Source organism: Catharus ustulatus, chromosome 1, assembly GCF_009819885.2.
Source record: "Catharus ustulatus isolate bCatUst1 chromosome 1, bCatUst1.pri.v2, whole genome shotgun sequence".
In the NCBI taxonomy this organism is placed as follows: Eukaryota; Metazoa; Chordata; class Aves; order Passeriformes; family Turdidae; genus Catharus; species Catharus ustulatus.
This window is the reverse complement of record NC_046221.1, coordinates 113,738,116-113,761,445: the sequence shown is the minus strand read 5'-3', so window position 1 is coordinate 113,761,445 and position 23,330 is coordinate 113,738,116. Positions and strand designations below refer to the sequence as shown.

The 23,330-nt window shown below is 41.0% G+C and overlaps 1 protein-coding gene across 1 annotated transcript in view; it reads right to left on the bottom strand.

Moving 5' to 3' along the window:
• TAF4B (TATA-box binding protein associated factor 4b) overlaps nt 1-23,330 on the bottom strand; it is a 72,144-nt gene that overhangs the window by 37,000 nt on the left and 11,814 nt on the right. The window contains exons 2-9 of the mRNA XM_033060474.1: nt 20,631-20,779; nt 19,790-19,897; nt 14,613-14,780; nt 14,384-14,506; nt 12,270-12,359; nt 8,547-9,125; nt 3,682-3,817; nt 2,159-2,264 (exon numbers count right to left, since the gene is read on the bottom strand). Of these exons, the coding sequence (XP_032916365.1) occupies nt 2,159-2,264; nt 3,682-3,817; nt 8,547-9,125; nt 12,270-12,359; nt 14,384-14,506; nt 14,613-14,780; nt 19,790-19,897; nt 20,631-20,779 (1,459 nt within the window). The remainder of the gene's footprint in view (nt 1-2,158; nt 2,265-3,681; nt 3,818-8,546; nt 9,126-12,269; nt 12,360-14,383; nt 14,507-14,612; nt 14,781-19,789; nt 19,898-20,630; nt 20,780-23,330) is intronic.

Sequence of the window (23,330 nt, the reverse complement as noted above, 5' to 3'; positions counted from 1 at the left end):
AAATAAGCCCAAGCAGTGCAGATGCACCTCACATCTGTGAATTTGCCTGCTGGTTGAAAAATGAGTCTGCGGCACCCTCTGGTGTCTGACCACCGCACTTGTCTTCTGAATCCCTCTGTCTTTACTCCATTTTATCCAGCAGTCCAAGGGAAAACCAGAAAGACACGCTGAACCCAAACCTCTGTGCATCGTCCTGGACAACTACCCAGGGCCAGAACAATTCCACAAAGTTGCATGTGCCTTGGAGAACAACTGTATTAAACAGAGTAAATTCAAAACAAACATTTGAAGATGAAATATGTGAATTTTTTTTCCAGAGTGCTCTAGCATATACTTTACAGAAACATGTAGATCAACTTACAAAAATATTGATTTTTTAAAAACAGACTATCTCTTGACATGCCACGGTGCAATGTCCATGAAACAGTTGAAACAACATCTAGAAGGTTGGAACATTTTGTGTTTCGTTGGGTTTTTTTCTATTTGTTTTCTGGGGGCAGGAAATAACCACTCTTTCAACTGCTTATCTCAGGCAACATAAACCAGCCTGTTAAAGAGAGACAAGGTCCAGCTGAAGCTAATTAAATACAGCTTAGTGAGTAGAATGTCCTCAAATCCTAACCTAGCCTAGTCACACGATGGCAGAGGGAGTCAGGCTCCATGACACACTGCAACAGGAGTGCACAGTAAGAACACTCCTGTTAGTGCACATGTACAATCACATCAATTACCAGACACACTCTCAGCTTGTAACAAATTTCATCAACAAAACCTGAAAGCAGGCCTTGCTCTGCCTCACACAGGATCAGCAGTTGATGGATCATAGGTCAGAAAGTTTAATTATAGCAGTGAATAGAAGAAACACCAAGGGTGTATCCAAAGACAAATTCTTTAGAGACAAGAGACTCTACAAAGAAAATTTAAAGTGACTTAGAGATTTCCTATCTAAATTCTCATGGACTTATGCTACTTTGAAGATCACAATCCAAAAGCAAGAAGAGAAATCTCTATTGAATCACATTGTAAAAGTAGGGTTTTCCTACACTATGAAGTTAACAATTTAGGGAAGAACTTCCAAGAATTTAAATTTGTCATGTAAGACAGCCAATATATTCCATTTGGAAGATGATAGAAAATTTTTTTCTTTTTTTCTAGTGCATGAGTTTGTTTGTTGTTGCCTTTTTTTATCACGATATTATGAAGAGGTTTTTTTGAACATCACTATCCAAACTTACATGACATATTATATTCTAAAGTATATTTCATAAGACCTTGAGGCAGATGAACAGAAATATTGTTTTAACATGAGCTTTCCATTTCAACTTCTGGTAACCAGTGTTTTTAAATATTCACTGTATACTGTGTGTTACTGTATACAGCAGCAGCTCTCTGCCTATTCCAGTGCATTCAAAGCTGCAGCTTTCAAGAGATAAGTAAACTGGTCAACAAGGTAGAGGTGTCATAATGTCTGCTTTTTTCCCTTGGAAGAGCAATGTCAACTTGCCCTGAAGTGGTAACACTAATAATGCTTATGGCAGTCTGTATCTCTGTTCCAACATCACACTTCATAGCTGTAAAAATAATTTCTGCTTTTGAAAAATTAATCAGTTGCCAGAACTAAAAGCTTTAAGCACTCTTGCCATGTAAAGGCCTAGAGAATATGTTAGAAATCATGATTAGAGATGCAGTCAAAGACTTTCACCCGTACACACAGAAACAAGCTTGTAAGAAGAGCTAATAAAAGATTCTGAAATGCAGCACAGAGCTTCAGACAGGTTACAAGCCAGTCCAAGTAACAGCTCAATGCTATCAGACTATGTGCAAAAACCAGAGGTTCTATCTGCTTTAATCCTGTTTAGAGACTTTAATACAAGATAACTAGATTAGTAATTGTATTCATAGGATGGATGACATGTCAGTGAAGAACTAACACAAAACCCAACCTCACCAGGACACTTTGCTTACACTAGAAATAATTAACATTGGCATAGAAGTTTTAAGGTTACCCATTACCAATGAGTATTATAAAGTGATAAACACGTATCAGAAAAAAGTTTTTGAAAAAAGTTGCTTTTATTTGGGCTCCATTCCCACCTCTATACTCGTCTCTTCCTTTTGTTCCTTTCTATACTTAACTTCTGATACTGTTCATTTTTACCTGAAGGATGTTGCTCCATTCTCTTTCATTTTCATTTTCTGAACAGGAGATGCTTGAAGCGACAGAATTTTATTTCTTGGCAGGGTAATTTGCTTCAGAATGGAACCTAAAACAAAACAAATAACATGCTGTAGTAGGAAGCAAAATGCTAAGGTAACTGTTTAGTCAGTTCATTCTTCTAGGTAAGGCTACTGCAGACTCAGTAACAACTACAGTAATTTCACGAATACAAGCCGCACCAATTTGACCAAAATTTTGGTGGAAACCCGGAAGTGCGGCTAATATTCCGGGGCGGCTAATACATGAACAAAATTCTAAAAGCTGCCAACACGGAAGTGAGAGCCCGTGGCAGCCCCAAGCCAAGCTGGAGCCCGGCCGGCCCCGGCAGAGGTGGGAAAGCCTGGCAGAGGCAGGGCCAGCAGTGTGGGGGTCGGGCGGCTGAGCCCGGGCCAGCAGGGCGGGGGAGCCTGGGAGAACTGGGGCTAGCAGTGCAGGGGAGCATGGCAGAAGCAGGAAGCCCAGCGGGTGGGGCTGCCTGGCAGCGGGGGAAGCCCAGCAGAATCGGGGCCAGCAGCGTGGGGGAGCCCGGCGGTGCGGGGGCCTGCAGTGCCGGCCAGGGCGAGCAAACGCGGCGGCAGTGGTGCAGACGGGAGGGGGCGGCCGGCGAGCCTGGCAGCGGGGGCGGCGGCAGCCCTACGGCCGGGCGAGCAAACGCGGCAGCGGGGCGGTGCTGACGGGAGAGGGGGGCCAGCGAGCCCGGCGGCGGCTGCAGCACCACCCGGCCGGCCCCGTCGGCAACCATGAGCGGGCCGAGCCTTCCTGGCCCCGCCCCGAGCCAGTAAAGCCCGCTATGCCGCGATCCTGTTACTAATTGGCCAATTTGTGAAAGCTGCGCAGGGATTCTTGCTACGAACGAAAGTGCGGCTAATATTCGGGGTGCGGCTTATCTATTGACAAAGACAGCAACATTGTCGAGGCACCGGAAGTGCGGCTTATACTCCGTGCGGCTTGTATTCGTGAAACTACTGTAATTGGGTCCATCTGAAAACCAGACATTCTAGAATCTTACACTCCACAAGTTCTGTACAGCCCAAAGCCTTGCATACTCTCAGCAAACAACCTCCCTTCTGTGCTGACCAGGGAAATGCTTCAGTGAAAACTGACTGGCTGAGACAAACTGTTATTGTGCATCAACCTGAACCTGTTGAAGGAAAAAGCAAGATCTCATGAAACAACCCTCAAAATCATTAGCTTAGAGGAAATTCACTGCAAGGAGCTCAGTCATAGTATTTTAACAAGTACAAATATTTGATTGACATGCTCTTAACAAGTGCCAGAAGATGTGACACTGATTTTCTCATCAGAGCTCCAGACAGTAAAGATGTTCAACTAAATGCACACAGCTGGCTGCACGCGACAGACAGCCACCTTCTTGCATTCCTACAATCTACCAACAGCTTGTACTTGCTTCTGTACCTCAGCAGTCCTCCCCCTTCTCCATGAAAGAGGTTCCTGCACTTTACCTGCAGGAAACTGGTTGGTTTGAATAAGAGTATTCAGTGGCATCTTCTTCTCAGCAGGTGTCTGTAGGGTGAGCACTGAGGGCTGTGGGAGTGTGGATACTTGCTTGACAATGGTTCTCGGTGGTTGTTGGACTACCTGGAAGTGGAATATCCAATATCAAGAGTGAGAAGAGCTAAAAATACAGAGAAGTAAACAGTACCAATATTTCCATTTAGCCAGAAATGCCACTGGGCAGGTATGCTTGCCTAGTTTTCAATTAAAAGCAAACAGCATGCTCAGAAAAGCCTTTTTTTTTTTAGACTTCATGTCAAGAAATCTTAACAAGTGGTAGTGAGCTTTAAGCTCATTCAGTGAGCTCTAACAGACACTTCACCTCTACTCTCTACTGATAACTCTATTAGACATGTTTCACTAATTATCACACAAGCCATTACACTGAGAGGCTTTCCTCTATATAAGTCTTGCTCAGCAGGCAGTGAGTCTGCCTGCCAGTAACTTCAAAAAGGTAAGTATCACAAACACCTAGTCAAAAAGGGAGAAGGGAAAAACAACTGAAGTCTTGCTTGAAATACTTTACCTGCTAAGAATTAAAGAGTACATGCTATAAAATTACTGGTGTGTTTTTGGAATTGCAACATCAATTGTAAATTGGGACGCTGAGTTTCAAAGTGTTAAGCTAAAGTACACTTGAACACAGTGGTTACCAGGAACATGAAGTGTACTAAATAGCAGCACCTATAGCAAGTAGAGCCTCTACACAAAGAAATGAGTACACAGCTGAAGGGTAAAAAGGAAGGCAGTTCATAGTTTTGTTTAAAGAGTCTCTTCAAAGGAAAAAAACCAGACAGCAGGATGTCATCGCAACTCAGACCTACAGGCACAGCCCGTAATACTAATCCTTCCTCTTCAGGGGCAGCTATTAAAATGCAAGAAAGTAATAAAGTTGCAGTATCCCTAAAAAAATCTCACTTCTAAGCCTTCTAGTTAGCAGAATGTGGACTTCAGCTTTGATACGTCTTTTAAAAAGTTCTCGATTACAGGCAGTAGGAATATGTTACTTCATCAAAGCATAAAATCAACATCTTCAGACTGAATCCTATTTTTTAGCAGCAAGAAACTAACATAAAGACAATGTCTGGGTCAAGATGCCATTTTTCTCCTCTCTATCTTTTATTCTTACTTCAGAAAGTCTAAAGAATGTTTGTACAGTGAGACGGCACAAGTGTAATTAAAGAATTGACATTTGCAATACTTCAGAAATTAGGGTCTCTCCTGTCATCTAACTTCTCCTCTGTTAATAAATATCATCAACATAAGCATCACACATCGACAAAAATAGGTACTTTGTGTATCAAAGAGTCAAGTTATCCTCTCAACCGTCTCTGTATTGGTAGCACTCAGGCTTGGTAGAGCAGCAGTAATACAATAACTGATCTGAAAGAATAGCTGAAAACCTGACAGTTAACATTAAGATCCAGAGGAGGAAAGAAATACAGGAATACAGGGACTGTCTGTGGACAGAGATGAGGCTCACACAAGCAGCACTCTCATCATGGAGTAGAACAGATGCCAATGTTTACTTCTGTGTGTTTTTCCCGAAGTTCAGGTTGATCTCTCAGAAAGATCTGGTTTCTAAAACTGCAAGTTGTGAATAATGTTCACAGATCTTTTGTGAGTTCAGGTAATCAATGAGGAGCCAATCAGCTTGGACACACTACCCACAGGCTTCACTAGCACTAACACACACCTAGAGATCCTCCTTACCACCAGGAAGAACGAGGCTTCATCTTCAGCATGCAAAGCACTGGAACAGCACAGGAGGAAACATAAGCATTCCAGACTGAGGTACAGGACACAAAAGAATAGAGATAGCAATGTTACAGCAATAGCATAAGTGGAGACTGGGATGCAAGTCCAGTAACCAAGGAGGCTACACTGCCAAGAAACAGAAAGGATCTGTTGGCAGTAGAGCTCATTTTATGTTTTCCATTCTAGCTCTAGACTAACAAAAGCTGGAAGACTTTGGGAGTTGCAATAGGAGAAAACAACAATTTGAACAAGGATCCAATGCCAGAACAAAGTGTTACCAACATTGGTAATATTAACATCCTCACAAACAAGCAGCATTGCTTCATGAAGGAAGCCTCACTAATTGAATGCAAAAACCAGGACAAAACAAAAATAATGGAGAAGACCATTCATGAAATCTCAGCTCTGAAGGGTCTTGACACTAACAACTCACTAAGAACAAGCAGTTGCAACAGCATGAACAAAAATAGGTACTTGGTTCAATCATTAATAATCTCCAGGCAGTGTGTCTCACTGGTAACTGTGGGGACTATGGCATCCCCTAGCCAGTGAGGCCTGACATGAAGCTGCAATCTCACAGCAGCTTTCTCACCAAGGGGTGCCAGCATCAGGTAACATAAATTTTCATTTATTGTGCTTTAACAAGAGACAAAGTAATATTAGAGCAAGACAAACTTTATTTCTAAGATGAAGCTTCTTTGTGAGCCAACACTCTTAGATGAGGTAGTGTTAAGAAAGTCACAGGAGAAAATCTTTCAAAATGTGCAACTCTCACAGCACAGGATTGCAAACAGTCCCAAGAACAGGTCCCTCAGTGTCCACACAGAGTTATGATAATAATGCTACAGAAATAAAATGTCATAAATTTGATATTAAAATACAGTAGTGCTGCATTCTTGAGTACCACCAACATTATAATGGAGCTGGCACATAAAGTTCAAATTCTCTCAAGCACAAGAAGCCAAAATTAGAAAGGGGCATGCAGAGGGAGTGTATGGCATCAGACATCCCTGTGGGCTGAAAAGGGAAAAAATTACTGGCAGCATTGTATAGACAGATTTGCACAGCTGGCACTGTGCTTCCTTTTTCAGCTGGCAGTAGGACCCTTCTGTTTAGAGAGGGCAGGTCCAGATTTGTTTTCTTATGGGAGAAAATAGACCCTCTGCCCTTTCAAGAAAAGGCATCAGGGAAGCCATAGGAGATACAGCCACTTCCACCAACTTGCCCTTTGTGCTAACAAGTTGTCTGAACAAACACCAAGCTCCTGATATGGCTCAGCTGTGAACAGTCAACTCAGTCCTCCAACTGTATCTGAGAAGAGCAAGTATTTTAATCACTGTGCCTGGGATCTACCCAAATGAGGATAAAAACATGTTTTCTATGCAATTCAGTAGATGTAAGGTACAGCAAAGAAAAGCAATTGCAGCAGATTGCCATACTGCAGCAGTGTAGAGGCAGAAGCCACTTCTTCAGCTCACCAATATGAAATTCAAGAAGTGTTTTGACTCCCCTGTGTGGAGCTAAGCTTCCTTGCCTATTTGTACAGATGGTCAACCTTTCCCCTGGATTACAAGACTTGCTGTGTAGCCAACAAACTGCTCTCCTGCCCTTGTACTACCTAAGAAATTCTCATTTTCTTCTGGCTGGAATTTCCAATTTAGTCCTCAAAGACAATACGAGCACCAATTCCTTTTCCAATTTGACTTTAGCTACTACTAGCCAAGACTGTCAGTGCATATGCTTAATAACTCTTCTTTGGAGTTTTGGGGTTTCCCATCCACCCCATACAGTTGAGTGTTTTGTTCTTTTTAATCAGGTCTGGAAAGGTGAAAAGCTCATGCTTATGATATCTAACACTACCATAGCATGAACTTCTTATTTAGAATGCAGGATTCTTGACTTACATCTACCTTACGCCCTTTGTAAGGAAGGAAACTAAAAAACATTTTAAGGGTCTGAACACTGTTAAATCAAGTATACACAACTTCCAAGCTAAAAAGAAAGCTCACAGAAGATGTCCTACTATACCTGTGGATCTAGTTTCACAGGAAGTCTAATGGTTTTCCCACTTTTTAAAGAAAAATAATCTTTACAAGGCATTCCTTTGCAAGAATTGAGTTCTTTATCTGCCAAAGGGAGACTTAATTCTCCCAAAATAGTCGAGAGTGTTACTTACAGATAGATCAGCTAGACATCATGCTACTTGGTATCTTAAACATCTATAAGCCAAACCTAATTTATCTCACAAAGTTGCTCTTTCGGGTATACCTGTGATCCACAGTTTCTTGGTATTTAATATTAACATTTGCAAGAAGTTAACCTGTGCCAAGAATAAAAAATGTTAACACATCGCTTTTGAGGGTATTGTTTTAATAAGACAGTTATTCCTCCTGGAATTTGTTAGCTAATGAGGCCTGATAGAAAAAAACTCACTTTTGGATGACTTCGTAATTAACATGTCTTAGCAAATGTGGAGGTCAGAACTCAGCTCGAAAATTCTACTTGAGGTAGTGTGTACATTTCAGATAACACATCACTGAACATCACTGAGCCACCTGTGCCTGCAAAGTATCCAGGGCAGGAAATACCAGGGCAGAGAGACCAGCATCCCTGGGGGCTGGCTGAGGCACAGCCCTAACAGGGCATCCAAGAGCAATTAATGTACATATCCCATCAGCAGTTTCTGCTCCTGACACTTGCATTTCCTACCTTTTCTTCCAGGTGCCAACCTAGCCTGGCTGTGTGCATAGTGGGGGTTAGAGCTTGTATCCCCTTGTGTCTCAAGCTGGATGTTCAGTCAGGTGAAATGGTGGTGCACACATCTTGCAAGAGACCAAGCTGACAGCTTGGCTTTAGAGTCACCTTTCCAGCAAGGGCTCAGTCTTTCTGAGCTATGACAAACATAACTAATGAACTCAAGACAGACTAGTTTCACATATTAAAAGATAAAACAGCAAAAGAACCAGAGGTCCAAATTGGTATCCTCCTTACTGAACAGCAAGAGTCAAAGTAAAGGAGCCTGGTTAGTCACAGAGCAGTAGAAAATCCTTCTTACCAGCTGTTTCACTTTAACCACCTGCTGAGCACCCGCGGACTGCGCAACCATGGAGCTGGGCTGTGAGATTTTAATACCAACTGGGGCTCCAATGACCGGCTTCAGAGGCTGGAGAGGGGTTGCTGCTGAAGATGCCACTGTAGAGACCAGCACAGGCTTTGCAGACTGCAGAGAGGGCGCTGGCACTGCAGAGGTGAGGGCTGCCTTGCCAGGCTGGACAGCGGTCAGCCCAGAGGACGCTGTGCTCGTGGTGAGGACGGGAGCTGCGGGCGTGAGCGCCGCTGTCACCGCTGCAGGGGAAGGAATGGCCTTCACAGCCTGCACAGAAGCTGCTGCCGACGTGCTGGCAAGGACTGGGGTGACAACTAGAGGGGCTGGGGCTGCTGCAGAGGCAGGCACAGGTTTTACTACTGGAAGAGCAGGCATTGCTACAGCCGAGGTGGCCGCTCCTGTCGAAGGAGCGGGTACTGCAGAGGTACAAGTTGAAATCACTTCTTGGGTTGGGGTTGGCTGCTCCATACACTGCTGGATAAAGCTCTGAGGATTAGGCATCAGCTGCCGCAAAGCAAGCACGCTTTTCTAAAAGAAAAATGAAAAAACACTGGATGTAGTAGCAGCAGAGTTTTCCACAATAATAATACGTTTGTAACTGAATACTCTTCCTCATTTTCCAATTAAATTTTTCATGAGACAATAAATGGCAAACAAGTTCTGCTAAATTTCAGGTACCCTTAAATTGATGACAATCCTGTTCAGTGAAGACAACAAGAAACACCAACATCTGTTGAGCAAAGGTCAACCATCATCACAGCTACATTACACACAGTAAATCCCATCTACGGGGAAACTCGCACATAACTTTGTTCTTCTGTTTAGATTTTTCAATTTTGAATTTATGTTTCAGAGTAAGATGATTTTTAACTGCTTTATTACCTCAAAGAATTTTGTTTTGCCAAAACCTCCTGCTATATTGGAACAGCTGTGTTTATTTCATGGAGCCTGACAGGGAGCTACGAATTATCCAATAAAGTCAGAAACAAGCTCTGAAGACAAGAACACTTTTATACCAATACAGCTGTATCTACACTAGGGGGGGATACCACTTTAATAATGTGTGTAAAGCTGCAGCAACACAACTTCAGCCAACTATTTCTCTGCAACAGGAGAACAAAAGTAAAGGAATCTGGCAACATCTCGTTTTTACTACAGCTGTGTTTGAGAAGGTTAATGGACAGAATAATCTTCAAATTCTCTACAGATTTTTCTCCTTCACTGTTTATAACCTGCTATGGCTCTGAACCAGGGGAAATAAGTTCTGCAGCTACTTCTACATTCTTGAAAACCCTTGTATTTTTTCCTCCTCTCTCAGCAGTTGCTAAAGTTTGTAAGAGCTCCTAATACAGTGCTGCTGCTTTGGACTTCATGCAGAAGGTGCACGTCTCACATGCTGGCGTACCAAGCAATCATATTGTTTGCACAACCGGACCTTTTGCAGCCCATCTGTTTTTTAACATTCATTTGTTTTTCTTTTAAAAAGCTGATAAGCTCCTGATGCAATTTATGTACCAAAAGCATTCAGCAGACTTGAAAATCAAGCAGGCTTCACAGCCAAAGCCACTGTACTCTTTCACCTCTTGGAACAGGCAAAACAAAACACATGCACAACTTCATCAAAAACCTGCAGCTCAAAGATAAGAGCTGAGTCCAGAGAGTCCTCCCTAAAATTCCACTTCACTAGCTAAAAGTGGATTGGCAAAAAGCCGTATCACATTTCTTTCCAGACTCAAGTTGCAAACATTTTCCCCACAAACAAGGCCAGCGCTGATCCTCTTAGCACCTTAGAGAAGTGGTCCTGAAGTCATCCTCCATTTGGCACTCAGTCTCATCACAGCTGCTCAAGAGCTACAGATCAACCTAATTGTGTGTTATCAACCACACATCCTTACAATGTTTCAGAAAAAGGCAAGCTGGGTGCAAGATGTTTTAAAGGACTGGCAACACTGCAAAGTCAGCTAACTGTGGCCATGTCTGAACAACACTTCTGGAGTCGCAGTATATCTTTGCTAATATAGCATGCAATGGGGAGAGAGCACCATGTCAAGGATTATGTGGTAAGAACATATCCCAAATCAGAGAAGCCTAGATGATGCCAGTACCTGGCAGTGGGATGCAGAAGAAACATTCAAGGGCTCTGCTGCAACAGGTCAGGGTCTGATCCACATTGATGAACCCAACTTAACCCCTGCAGAACTGCCATGAGTTCTCTGCATCAACTGTAGCAGCTCTTCACATCACTGGATGGCCTTTTATATCAGCTGGGCACTTCTGTGAGTGCCAGTCACACTTACCCTGTACTCACACCTGGTCCTCCTGCAGCCAGAGCCACGCTGGATGCAGAAAACTCATTCTCAGAGCTGTTTATTTTTCTGGCCTTTGCATGGGCATTTAAGAAACCTCCAGAAAATTAAACAGGTAATAAATGACCAATTTGAAAATTTTATGTATCACAGAATCATCAAGGTTGGAAGAGCCTTATACCTTTAAAATCATCAAGTCCAACCATCAGCCAAGCACTACCACTGTATCCCCTAAACCACTAAATCTCATCACCCAGCACCAGATCCAGATCCTATTAAATACCTCCAGGGATGGTGATTGCACCACCTCCCTGGGCAACCTATTCCAATGCTTGACTATCCTAACAGTGAATTTTTTCTTCCCTAGTATGAAGACTGAATCTTCCCATATCAGCTTAAGGTCTTGCAGAGATGACTGCAATCTTTCAGACTCATAGTAAACTTGCTAGCAAGGCATTTAAAAAGTTGACACTGTTAGAAAAATTTTTATCCCACATTTGAACAGATTAACACCAGCCATCTAGAGCAATATCAACATTACCACATGTATTGTTATATGGCCTGTTAAATACCAAGGAAAAGGGTAAACTCCAGAAAAACTCTGTCCCAGTTTTACCACTTAACTATTCTTCTTTAATTCTCCATCATGCCTATAATGAATGTCCAGACCTAACAAGCCTAAGACTATGGTGTACAGTGAAATTTAGTAAATTTAACCTAGTTTTCCATGTTTTCACTGAGATTTAATGCTTGCTGTATAATTAATTTTTATTTTGTTAATACTATTCTATCATGGGATTAAAAGTCTCAAAGAAGCATTTCTTCTTTTGAATGATTGTTTGCTTGAACGGAAGTAGAGTTCCTGGGATTCTTTTCCTAAGCTGCAGTAGTCTTGTCAGACCCTTTCTGGAGAAAGGGGTAGAGATTTTTTCTGCTTCCAGCTAAACATAAACCAGCAGAAGATGAATAGCTTTATGTAGATTGATTGATCTTTAATACAGCATAAGCTGTGCATTGCCACTGTTGTCAGCTTCTGAATTAGAACTCAGAATTGCTACAATTTTGATGAGGAAGTAAGAGGTCATCTTGACATAGCTGCTGTACTGTAGATAAATGCACAGCTTCCAAAACACTAGACTACATTAACACCTAGAGGGCAATTACTCTACAACACTAGGAATACAGCATACTGCTCAAAAATTCCCCTTCCCCTAAAGAACTGCTTTTCCTAGCACAACAGTCACACAGAAGTATGCTAAGCACCATTCTTCAACTGACCTGAAATACCTATTTGAATGTCCCAACTCTTTTCTCGTACTCTTCCCTTCCCTCTTTAAATACTACATATCCATAATCAGACACTTACCTTGAGAAAAGGAACTAAATATGGTTGTGGAGATGACTTAAGCTCTATGTACAGCTTTTTTGTAAATTCTTCTGGTTCAATTTTTGCTTCCTAAGAGGAAAATATAATTACAATAGTAAGTTATAACTGAATCCACCCCACTTTTTTCCCCAAGATGTATCGAAAGGTCACAGAAACTTATATTATCATGGCATTGTTCAATTTCAGTACTCAAATGCTTTTTTCCTGCTTTATTTATAAAAGAAGAAAAAAAAAGGGAGTTAGGATAGAATAATGTTGTAATGTTCATATAATGTTACCCAAGTTGTTTATGCTTTCTTCAGCAATTTATGCTTTCAGGCAATTAACACATTTAGGGATAGGTGTTCACATCCAGTCACTGAAGGGATGGAAAGAATTTATAAGTAGCAATTTTGTATATCTCATTGTTGTGTAGATGTATTTTAAATCAACTACTAGTACTTCTTTCAGTAAATGTAGTTTTTCTGCATGAAAATAAACTTAGAGGCATCAAAGATCGAGTAGTCTTTATGAGACAATTCTAGAATAATGCATACACAGCATAATCAAACAGAACACTTAACAAAGTCTCTCAAAAGCAATCAAAACATTTCTGCATACCCCCATGGCAACAGTCCTCTGAATTGCAAAATACTGTTTTCTTTCTTAATGTTTCCACCCTGTACCAACACAAACACCTGACTCAAAGGGTCAGAAGGGTTAGGAAGCTGCAGCAAACTTCTGAGACCCCTCACTTGTACACAGGGCTAAGCCCCAGACTCTGCTGCCCTTCCTCACCCTCCCAGAGTCATCAAGAACATCACCTCCTCCAAGAAGGAAAAGACACACAAAGACCAGCACCAATCTCCATTTCTGCTGAATGCTGAGAAATTAGTCCTCTCACCCATATTCACCTCTGGAGCAACAGTTCCAAGATGCTGCATAACCACAACAGGCATTTTAAAGATTGTGTATTGGCAGACAAGCAGAGCTTCCAGCAGCTCTCCCATTTAGCCACTTGATCTGCTGCCCGTTAGATTTCATGGAGATGCAGATATGGGTCACTGAGGTCTCACTGATACAGATGCAAGTGGTTTGGCACTCTGAGGCTCAGTGCATACAGGGTGCTTGACACCCAATTCATGAAACACTGCCTTAAGGTTCATCTTGTTGCCCAGCTGCAATTCACTAATTTCTCTCATATACACAAAAGTTTTGCATTTAAATCGTACATGTATAGAATGGCAGATTTTTAAACTACTACAAAAAGCAAACAAGTGTGCAGTTAACAATGTATTAATGCTCCTAAAAAAAAAAAAAAGTAGCATAAGCACAAGAAAGAACAACTCTATTTTTCCCACAGAAGGAAGGTGTATAGTCCAGCAGGGACAGAGGCTAAGGAATCAAGTTTTTGCAAGGCTGCATCCTCAAACAATCTGCTTTCTGAAATTACACCTGCCTACATCACACCTTCCTAGACTGAAAACCCCTTTGGTGCCCCTAGCAAAGCCACCCCCTCCACCAGCACACAGCCTTCTGCTATGGTGGAACAACAACACAGCAGCAGCGGTCAAATGCCATGACAAGAAGTGGCAGGAGAAATCGTTACCAGGCAAACCCAGCTGTGCTGGGATGCAGCACAAAGCACCATACGGAAGCCACCTGCAAAGAGAGAGAGGTTGGCAGCCACCACGTTGTCTGCTCCATCCTACTGTTTCAAGCTATTGATAATGTCATTCTTGTTCCACTGCTCATTTCTGTCTTGGAGTAAAGCAGTAGTATGGATTCTTGCTACTGAGGACTCAAAACTACACTAACATGAAAAAAAAAAGACCCAGAAGCTGTGTTAACACTGCCAGCTCCTCCCGCTATTACCTGTGTGCATAAAATGAAACAGAAATGTGAGGAGAGGAAATAACACAGCATAGGATTCAGCTAAAATAAGATTTATAACGTAAGACTTAACAAGGGTCAAATGTACTCAGCCACAAATCCAACTCTTCAGCTGTTGAGAAAAAAATAAGCTACAAAATAACAGGAACAAAATGATGATAAAGTAAATGTCAAAAATATACACAAATGATGCAGACTTTGTTTTGGAAAAAAAGTCTCACCAGTAGATTTTGCACCAGATTCTTCACATTCTGCCCCATCTCAGGGGCTTGAGGTCCACTAGATGCCAATTTTATTAGCGTAGCAAGAAAATTCTTGCATTTCTTCACATTCTCTAGCATCTCCTAGTGTGGAAATAAAGAGAAGAGTGTTAGATGTTGCACTGTCTCTTCAACCTCTGATGAACATACGGAATGTTAATTTTTAATTAAAAACTTTTTTTTTCCTTACTGTAGAAGCGCTGGTCTGTGCTACTGTTGTGCCCTCTGCTTTCACAGAGACTGCCTTTTGGGAGATAGCTTGTGCAGGTGGTCCTGTAACTGGAAGTTTTACAGGTGTTCCAGTACTCAAAGGCTTTACAGCAGTAACTGCAGTAACACTAGCTGTTGCAGCTGCTGGCTGAAGAGAAAAATTAACACTTTTTAACCAAGGAACAACGTGACAAACATACTGGATTCTGCTAGCATACAGTGTATGCTAGCATACACTGCTATCTGAAACACAAAGAAACAATTCTTCTCTTTATTTTTAGAGTTCAGATTAATTTGCTTTGTCAGGCTCTATTTAATACAGTAAGTGACAGCCACAGCCATAATTCTATTTACAAATCAAGGGTGTGGGATAGAAATAACAAAGGCACATCCAGACCAAAGCACTCCCTGCAACTTTGAAGGAAGACAGAAAGGTAAAGTTGCCTTGAAGAAATCAGTACATTAACTTCACCAGGCTCCCACAGTCTAATGGATTTTGGACAACACTAAGCCAGGTGACACTGTTCTGAAGACAAGTAAAACCTTAAGTGATTATTTCTCTTCCAGTCTTGCCCTGAAGCTCTTCTCTCAGTTGCAACACCCCTTGCTTTTCCTATCACACACAAAGTAGGCAAAAGACATCAGGTCCACTTTAGAAGGATGCAATTGCCAGCAGAAGCAGCCAGATCAGCAAATGGACCTAACAAGTTCTTCCTCATGGGCAGCAATTTGGATCTCCTCCTCCTCTGCCCTGACAGAAGCTCTCACAAAATTCAGTTATTTTGAGACCTCTTTTTAGAAGCTCATTATAATTTACCAACAGATTCAGAAGTGCCAGCAACAGGAGAGTAATTAAGATTTAGGAAAAAATACCTCCCTTCTTTGCAAACTAGGCTGAATCTAAAACCCACTAAACTGAAGTATTTCTACTTCTGATTTTAAAGAGAACAAACAAACCATGCTCCCCCCTCAAAAAAAAACAGAGTGCATTTGCTACAACAAAATACAATATGAATAGAAACTCTGCCCACGCCAAAAACCATTACTTTTGATTTCTCATCTTAAAAACTGAAAAGCCAGAGGGAACCCCCAGGCAGAGTTCCAGATTAACATTTGAAATCTAAAGTTAGGTGTCATCTTTCCTCCAAGCCTGCGAAGAGGAAGGGAAAGTCTGGTTTTGTAGTCTAAATTCTAGGTTCACATCTACACAATGTAATGGCTTTCATCGATTCTCAACACATTTAAGCACCCCAGCTTAGTCAAATAGGCACAACTAATACTTGTTAATTGCATCAGTCATAAGGCAGACAGGAGTCTAACTCACCCTACCATGGATAAAACAAAAACTAATCAAAAGTGGGACAGACATCATGTAGAATATCAGTCTTTCAGAATAGGGAAAATTAATGAAAAAACACTTAAAGCTAAAGCAAAACCATAACGCTTTTGTCATGTATTTAATTTTTTTTCCTGGGTGGGTGTCCTCCCCTCCCCAGGTTGCTGCCAGCTTGACATGAAAGCAGCAGGCAGCTACCAGAAAGCTTTCTAGCTTAGGCTCCCGCTGTTGGTAACACTTTAATAGCTCTCTGCAGGATCTTTGCCACCACCACTGCCTCTTCCAAGGATGAGGCTCAACAGCTCTAAGACCACAGGGAGGCAAACTGGGCACAAGAATCCCACAAACAGATGGGCAGGAGGAAGACGGAAGGGGACACAGCACAGATCTGCCAAGTTGCAATGCCCTGGGCTTTTAAAAGTCGAAAACAGGAGCTGATCTCTTGCAAATTCCAGCATGCCTACACATCAAGACTAGAACAGCATTTTATCAGCTGAGGGAGGAAACAACAGGAAGTCTGCTGGACCCCTTTCCCAGGAAAATGAATATATGGGAATTAACTTCTGTCATCTGCTGTCAACCTTTTTCGCTACTGACAATTCTCATTCTCACTTTCAGCAACAGAGAAACAACCACCATAAAAAAAATGGCATTTATCCTGCATATTTTGAAGTAATTTCAAGAGAAGAAGTGCTCTGCATTTAAATGAAAGTGCCCCAGCATGATGCTAATTAGACACTTTGCAGCTTCGTTATCCCACCTGGGAAACAGGTAAAAAATAAGAATGTGCAGGCAATTTTGTCTAACCTCAGAGCTTAAACATTCAGGAATGCCAAAAGAGGGAAGTATTTTTGTTGATGAGGAGAATAATCCTGCAGTCAGGACCTACAGAGTTTTGCAGAGAGTGTTCCAAGCCGATTTTCACACAAGATTGAAGATTGGCACAACCAAGCCAAGGATTACTTCCCCTCCACTCTCTACCACTTTCTGTGATGACATCATACTTCCACACCAACACTCCTCTCCTGTGACCTCAAAAAACTGTTGAGACTAAGATCAGGAAGCTATTTTAAGACTTAGGAATGAATTGGTGCCAAGGAAATCAGACTCAAGGGCTCTGCCATCCTTTCCCCAGATGCTTCTATCAACTTTTTGCACTGACTCCCTTTTCAGCACTCTTCTCTTGTCCACCCCAGGACGAGGAGCAACATGACCATGTGATGGCAAGATGTATCCACAGCACATCATTACTCTACATTGTCCAAGGAGCTCCTACATAGGGCTTTGCAATCCTCTGCAAAACAGAGGGGCTTCAAGGAAGTCACAAAACATTAAAATCTTCTAAAATATTTAAAAAATTAAAAATTAAAATATTTTCATTTCTCCTGGAGTCATCATTCCTGCTGTTTAAATCCAGCCCTACAGCTCATTACAAGTGTTCCACTTTCTACAGTGGGGGGAAAAAAACAGCTTTCAAAAAATACTCCATGTCTATATGTCTTTAAATATCTCAGAGAAACACAAGCTCAATAGACTACATCAAAACTGAATTAAAGTACAGAAAAGCCAAGCCAAAGGCAGATGTAAGTTAAAAAAAGAGAAGTTAATAGCATGATGAATCTCAGTGTTTATCCACATGAGTGTGAGGATGCATGTTACTTCACCCATCAGATGATGGAGGACCTTCATCTCTTAATAGATGACTATGGTTTTTATGTCCTAAAGATCTCTATGCAGAGATCACAAACACAGGGTTTGCAAACCAGTATTCAAAAATAAAAGTAAGGAATATCCATTACTATATTTAGACACAAAGCACACTGCTTCCATTCTAAGCAAAATAGAAAATGTATTAAGAGAAGCCTCTGAGTTTTCCACTTTAGCCCCAACATTATCCATCTGTATTAAGAGGGAAGTGAAAAAAGAGCACAGAGTGTGAGTAGTGTTCAGTTGGTGATACAGAAGAACAGCAGAAGGAAGAACTTGTTAGTCAGACTGTTATCACTGTCAGCAAACACATCCCCAATCCTTCAAACACACTCAGGGTCAAGAACATACATCCAGCATGTTTTTTTGAATGACTGATCCTGCTCATTTACTGAGTGTTTTGTCAACTAGTACAGCTCAGTCTCCTTCAAACTCTTGTCACAAAATATAGGTACAAGCCAGACTTCTTCATCCTTTCTCCTCCAGATTATGAGAACATACTATCTACAGAAAAACAGTAATTTCACGATTATAAGACACACCTGATTATAAGCTGCACGTTACAGTACAGAGTGCGATAAAAGGTATCTATTCTATCACCATCTGTTGAGGGTGGGGGCAGTGATCCTTATCTCCGCGGGAGATAATCTGCTAATGGGCCATCCATTGAAACCAGGCGGGGCATTGTTCTTTATCTTTTCACAACCCATCCTTCCTCCAGGGAGTCATTTTCTGCTAATGGCCCATTGAGTCCCACTGTGGGACTGATAAAATTACTGCATCCCATTGGAAGTTGCTCCAGCCAGGGGGAAGAGCCCAACATTTCTTACCAAAATAAAAACAGAGGTTTTGGGACACTAAGGGAGCCCCTTTCTCCACTGGACTCCAGAGGAAAACCGGATTTCTCCACATCACCACTGGACCTCCAGATGGAAACTGCACCTTCTGCAGGAGCACTGCTCCAGCTGAATCACATCTGTCACTGCAGGAGGATGCAGCCACCATTTAATGGGACTGTTACCAACACCCTGCCTGACGGGGTGTCAGGTTGTACTCTGACTTTGTCAGGGTTTGGAGTTTGTTTCTTTGTAGTACTGTATTTCTATTTTAATTTCCCTAGTAAAGAACTGTTATTCCTAATTCCCATATTTTTACCTGAGAGCCCCTTGAATTCAAAATTATAATAATTGTAGAGAGGGGGTTTACATTCTCCATTTCAAAGAGAAGCTCCTGCCTTTCTTAGCAGACACCTGTCCTCCAAACTAAAACAGCAACTTTTCGTTCTTTGTCCGTATATAAGCCATACTTTGGGTTCGGACCAAAATTTTAGTCAAAATGGTGCAGCTTATAATCGTGAAATTACTAGTTTTCTTTTCATTCCATATGCTTATCCAGAAGTCTGATCCCCAAGAACAGAGGATGAACCACACATAGGAAAAATCTCATACTGTGCAGGTGATAAAGGCCTCTTCAGAAGAGGACTACAGCATTTTTCCCAAGAAAAAGCAAAAGAAAACCTAGGAAATAAGACAAAAATACTACCTAAAAATAATGAGGCATTTTCAACAACTGCCTATTTACAGTTGTACCTGTGGAACCCATCTGCCACACTCAATTAAGAGAACAGGTCTTCAGCTATGACCTTCCTTCAGTTTATAATGAGGGGGAAAAAAGGCAAACACATGAAAAACAGTTTGACTGGTGCAGACAGCTCATTTTCCCCTCAATATCATCTCAGGTATACCTTTTTCCCCCACTGAGGAATCAGGGAACCCCAACAGGAGCACATCTCCCAGAAAATATTTACCAAGAAGACTGAAGGAGCTCTTTCACAGAGTACAAAAGCACTGGAAATGGCTCTCTGAACTATTTATTTTATTCATTGTTCATGTGCTTTCTACTGTAGTGAGATAAGATTACCTGACACACACTGACAGAAGCTTAATTAAATTATGCATTTAAAAAAACAGATTTGGGAAATAATTTCTTATGAGAACAAAGGTTACCAAGCTTACTGAAAACCAGATTACAGTTAGAAATAACAAGAATAAATCCATATTTTCTCTAGTTCTTTCTGTCACTTATTCCACCATATTATAAAGCTTGCAAAGTACCTGTATTACAGCAGGTGTCTGAACAGTAGAAACCACAGCATTTGTTGTTTGAGATAACGTTTTCACAGGAGCAGCTGCTATTTTCTTTACTAACTGTGTGCCAGAATTCTTTGAAAAAATAAAAATAAAAAATAATTACATGTGGGCAGAGAACAGTTGGCAGACAAGTCAATGAAAAAGCAGACATTGAAGCTGGGGTCAGATACAAACTGAGACACATCCTCTTACAGTAACAATACAGGCATCACTCACACAGTCCATATAGTTTAAACACTGCTCAACAAAGCTTTTTGTCTACCAGTTTAATATTCAATAACAGATTCAGAGACATTTAGAGAAAATGCATAATCAGAATAAAATGGTTAAAGAAATACGTAAATTATTACTTTTATGCGCCTCCTTACTCTCGTGCACTGACCACACTACAAGAGATGGAAGCAAAAAGCCGGCAGAGTTCAGGGAAGGAGGAAGACCTAGGGATGTGGGAAAGGTCCTCAGCTTCAGTGAAATATCCCAACAGAAGATCACAAGGCTTTAGATACTAGCAATAACCACTTAGGCAGTTTTGGTTGGCATTTTTTCCTTAAAATGGTTTACGTCATCATCATAATTGTCAGAGAGGAGTTCACTAATTTGACGTTTACCATAGGTAACAGCTGACAAGTTTTGTCCCAAGCAAGAAAGCAAAGCACATAGTAGCATTCATTGGTGCAAAACCAAATACCATCACGCCATTCAGAAAGAGTTCAATGCTTATTTAACCCTCCACAACTTATTTGCAAGCCCTGTTCTAACTATGCAACATACGGGCACATCCAACTAAAGTTATGAGAGAAGTTACCTGCACAGCACATATTCTGATTGCAGGTGTGCTAGTTGGCACAGATGGTCTCACACTTGTGTTATTTTGGGTCTGGTTCTGTGCTCGTGCTACTGCCTGTTGAGATACCAGCATTAGGTGGCCATTACTGCTTCTGATAAGAACAGTTCCTGTTGAAAAAAAAACCACATTCAGACTGTTAGAAATTAAGTTATATTATGGTTTTCCTATATTTCTGTGGAAGAAATAACTAGACCACACTGATAATGTAACATTGAGTTTACTACTGCAAGGAACAGCTGCCAAGAAATAAAATAATGAAGTGTACATCTGCCTTACTATGCATCTTATGATAGACAAGAATTCCTAAATTCAAGAGAAGTGTAGTGTCTCACCTCCTTTGCCTCCAACAGCAGCTGCTACAAAGCCCACCACTGAAAACACCATCCTCAAACACCCTCACTTAACACCAACCTTACAAATAAAAGGAAGGAGGAGGTAACAGGAAAATAGATATGTAAATAAGACTACCTCAATGTTTCTGCCTCCAGAAACTTTCTTACAAGTTATCCAATATCTGAAACTCACAGCTTCTATGCACAGTTATGATCTTTCCTAGTGTAAAACAAGACTGCAATGAAAATCTTTTTACTACTTGGTTAATCTGAAAGCTGTCAAAATACTACCATACAATACAGCCTAAAACACTGCCTCTGAGTTAAATGCATACAACAGAAAAAGTCACAAGCTCCAGAAGTTGGGTTTTGTTTGGTATGTTTTGAGGTTTTTTACAAAAACAATCAAGTTATAACCACATGCTTAGAAACAGCTTTTCATCCTCCACATCTAAAAGCATAAGAGGATATTGCAAGACAACACAAAACCTGGTATAAAATTCTGTAACATCAACATATTGCCATTTACATAGCAAGCACAAACTGAGAACTGCAAGAGCAGCATCTACATGATCCTCTCCTTTCTCAAGCAGCTTTTACTACATGGGGCAGATGCACAAGGCAGTTGCATATTCAGAAAAACACTGTTAACTCCATCTGACAACTCAGCTTTCTCCTCCTCCACTGATGACTTGACTATAATCATATTTAGGTACAGATGGATCATTTAATTTAATCAATAAATACCCAGAATTATAGAAAACAGATTTCTCATCTTCTTTTCATGTCATCTTATTTAGACAGTGATTCATGGCAAACAATTTATCATCAACCAGAAAAGGGCATTTTTTTCCTTGTTGACACCACATGCTTATGCAGATTTCACTGAAAGAGAAAGCTGACCACATTCTGCTAGCAATAGCATTTCTCTCTGCTCTAGGTCTACATTCAGAATGGCAGAAGAGTTACTACTGGAGATTTTAGGCTTTTCTTTTATAAGCCTTGTTTAAAACATCGCTGACAGCTCTACTCTTTGAGAAGGCACATAAAAACTTATAATTTCGTTCCTTTAGAGGTTCAGAATGCATTAAGAATTAGTTTGCATGTGCTTGGATATTTTGTCACTACTCATTACATTTGTCTGTTAAGTCAAATCATTGGAAGTGCATTTTCTACTTCTGCATTTGGGAAACCACATTGATACCAGTCACCCTGATTACAGGGCTGGGACTGGTTTTGCACTACTGTTCTACATTTTCAGTTGGCATTCTCCAGAGATGGAGACCCTGCTGGAAAAGTATCCCATCTTCCAGTCACCTGAAAGGTCTGAGTTTCCAGCACAATCTACTTGCTTGACAGGAAATTATCTCAAGAGTGACAGAGCTAGAAAGTTTATGCAAATACAATACAGTTCATATGTAAATTCATTAACATCTCCAAAAAGAAAAGGCAAACAAAACACAACTACCACGAGTATTAACAAGTCAAAGTAGCCCTTTACATTTGAGCAGGATAGCAATGATCCTAAAAAGGATGTAAACTGAAACATAAAGCAACTTTCCCCCTAGCAACATGATTAGGCAACACAAAGATATCCATACTGAATCAGAATACTAAAATAACTTGGTGAGAGCATCCACAGAAGCTGTTACCTAAGGCCACTCCAGTAGTCATAGCCTGGACTGGAACATTCAATTATGATAATGCCTGTTAATTGCATATAAGTTAAAGTAAGAAACTGCTCCCCTTGGAACAAACAATAATTTACCTATCTTTGTTCCATCTGGGAAAATTTTTAATAAAACACTGTAACCTTTTCATGGCAGCCGCTCTTTGTGACACTGGCAAAATTATAACTCCAAACCAGTACTAAGATAATCTACTAACGACTGCTTCTGTAGGCTTAATGCTATTGATGCCTGATGCCAGCACAGATAAAGCTGAAGGCAAATTTGAAACAGCTGTTAGAGCTACACTTCCACACACTGAAGAACCACATCTTGTCCAAGCACAAGACACAGTTCTGGGCAGTTACAACCTAATGTCACAAAGGGACAGTAAAGTGACACATAAATTGCCTAAAACACTTTGAAAGCTGTTGAGAACAGTACTTATTTTTTTACCTCTGGTTGCCACAATTTAATTACAGTTTTTCACAACTTCGATACTCCATTTCTGCCTGGAAACAAAAGCAATAACCCCATACTGCAGCCAATAGCACAGACTCCAAGAGGCAGCACAGGAGGTCTCTCATGCCAGAAGAGGTTCCATGGCTCTCAAAACCATGAAGTCTCATACACTTTATACAACTGCACAAGTGTGAAAT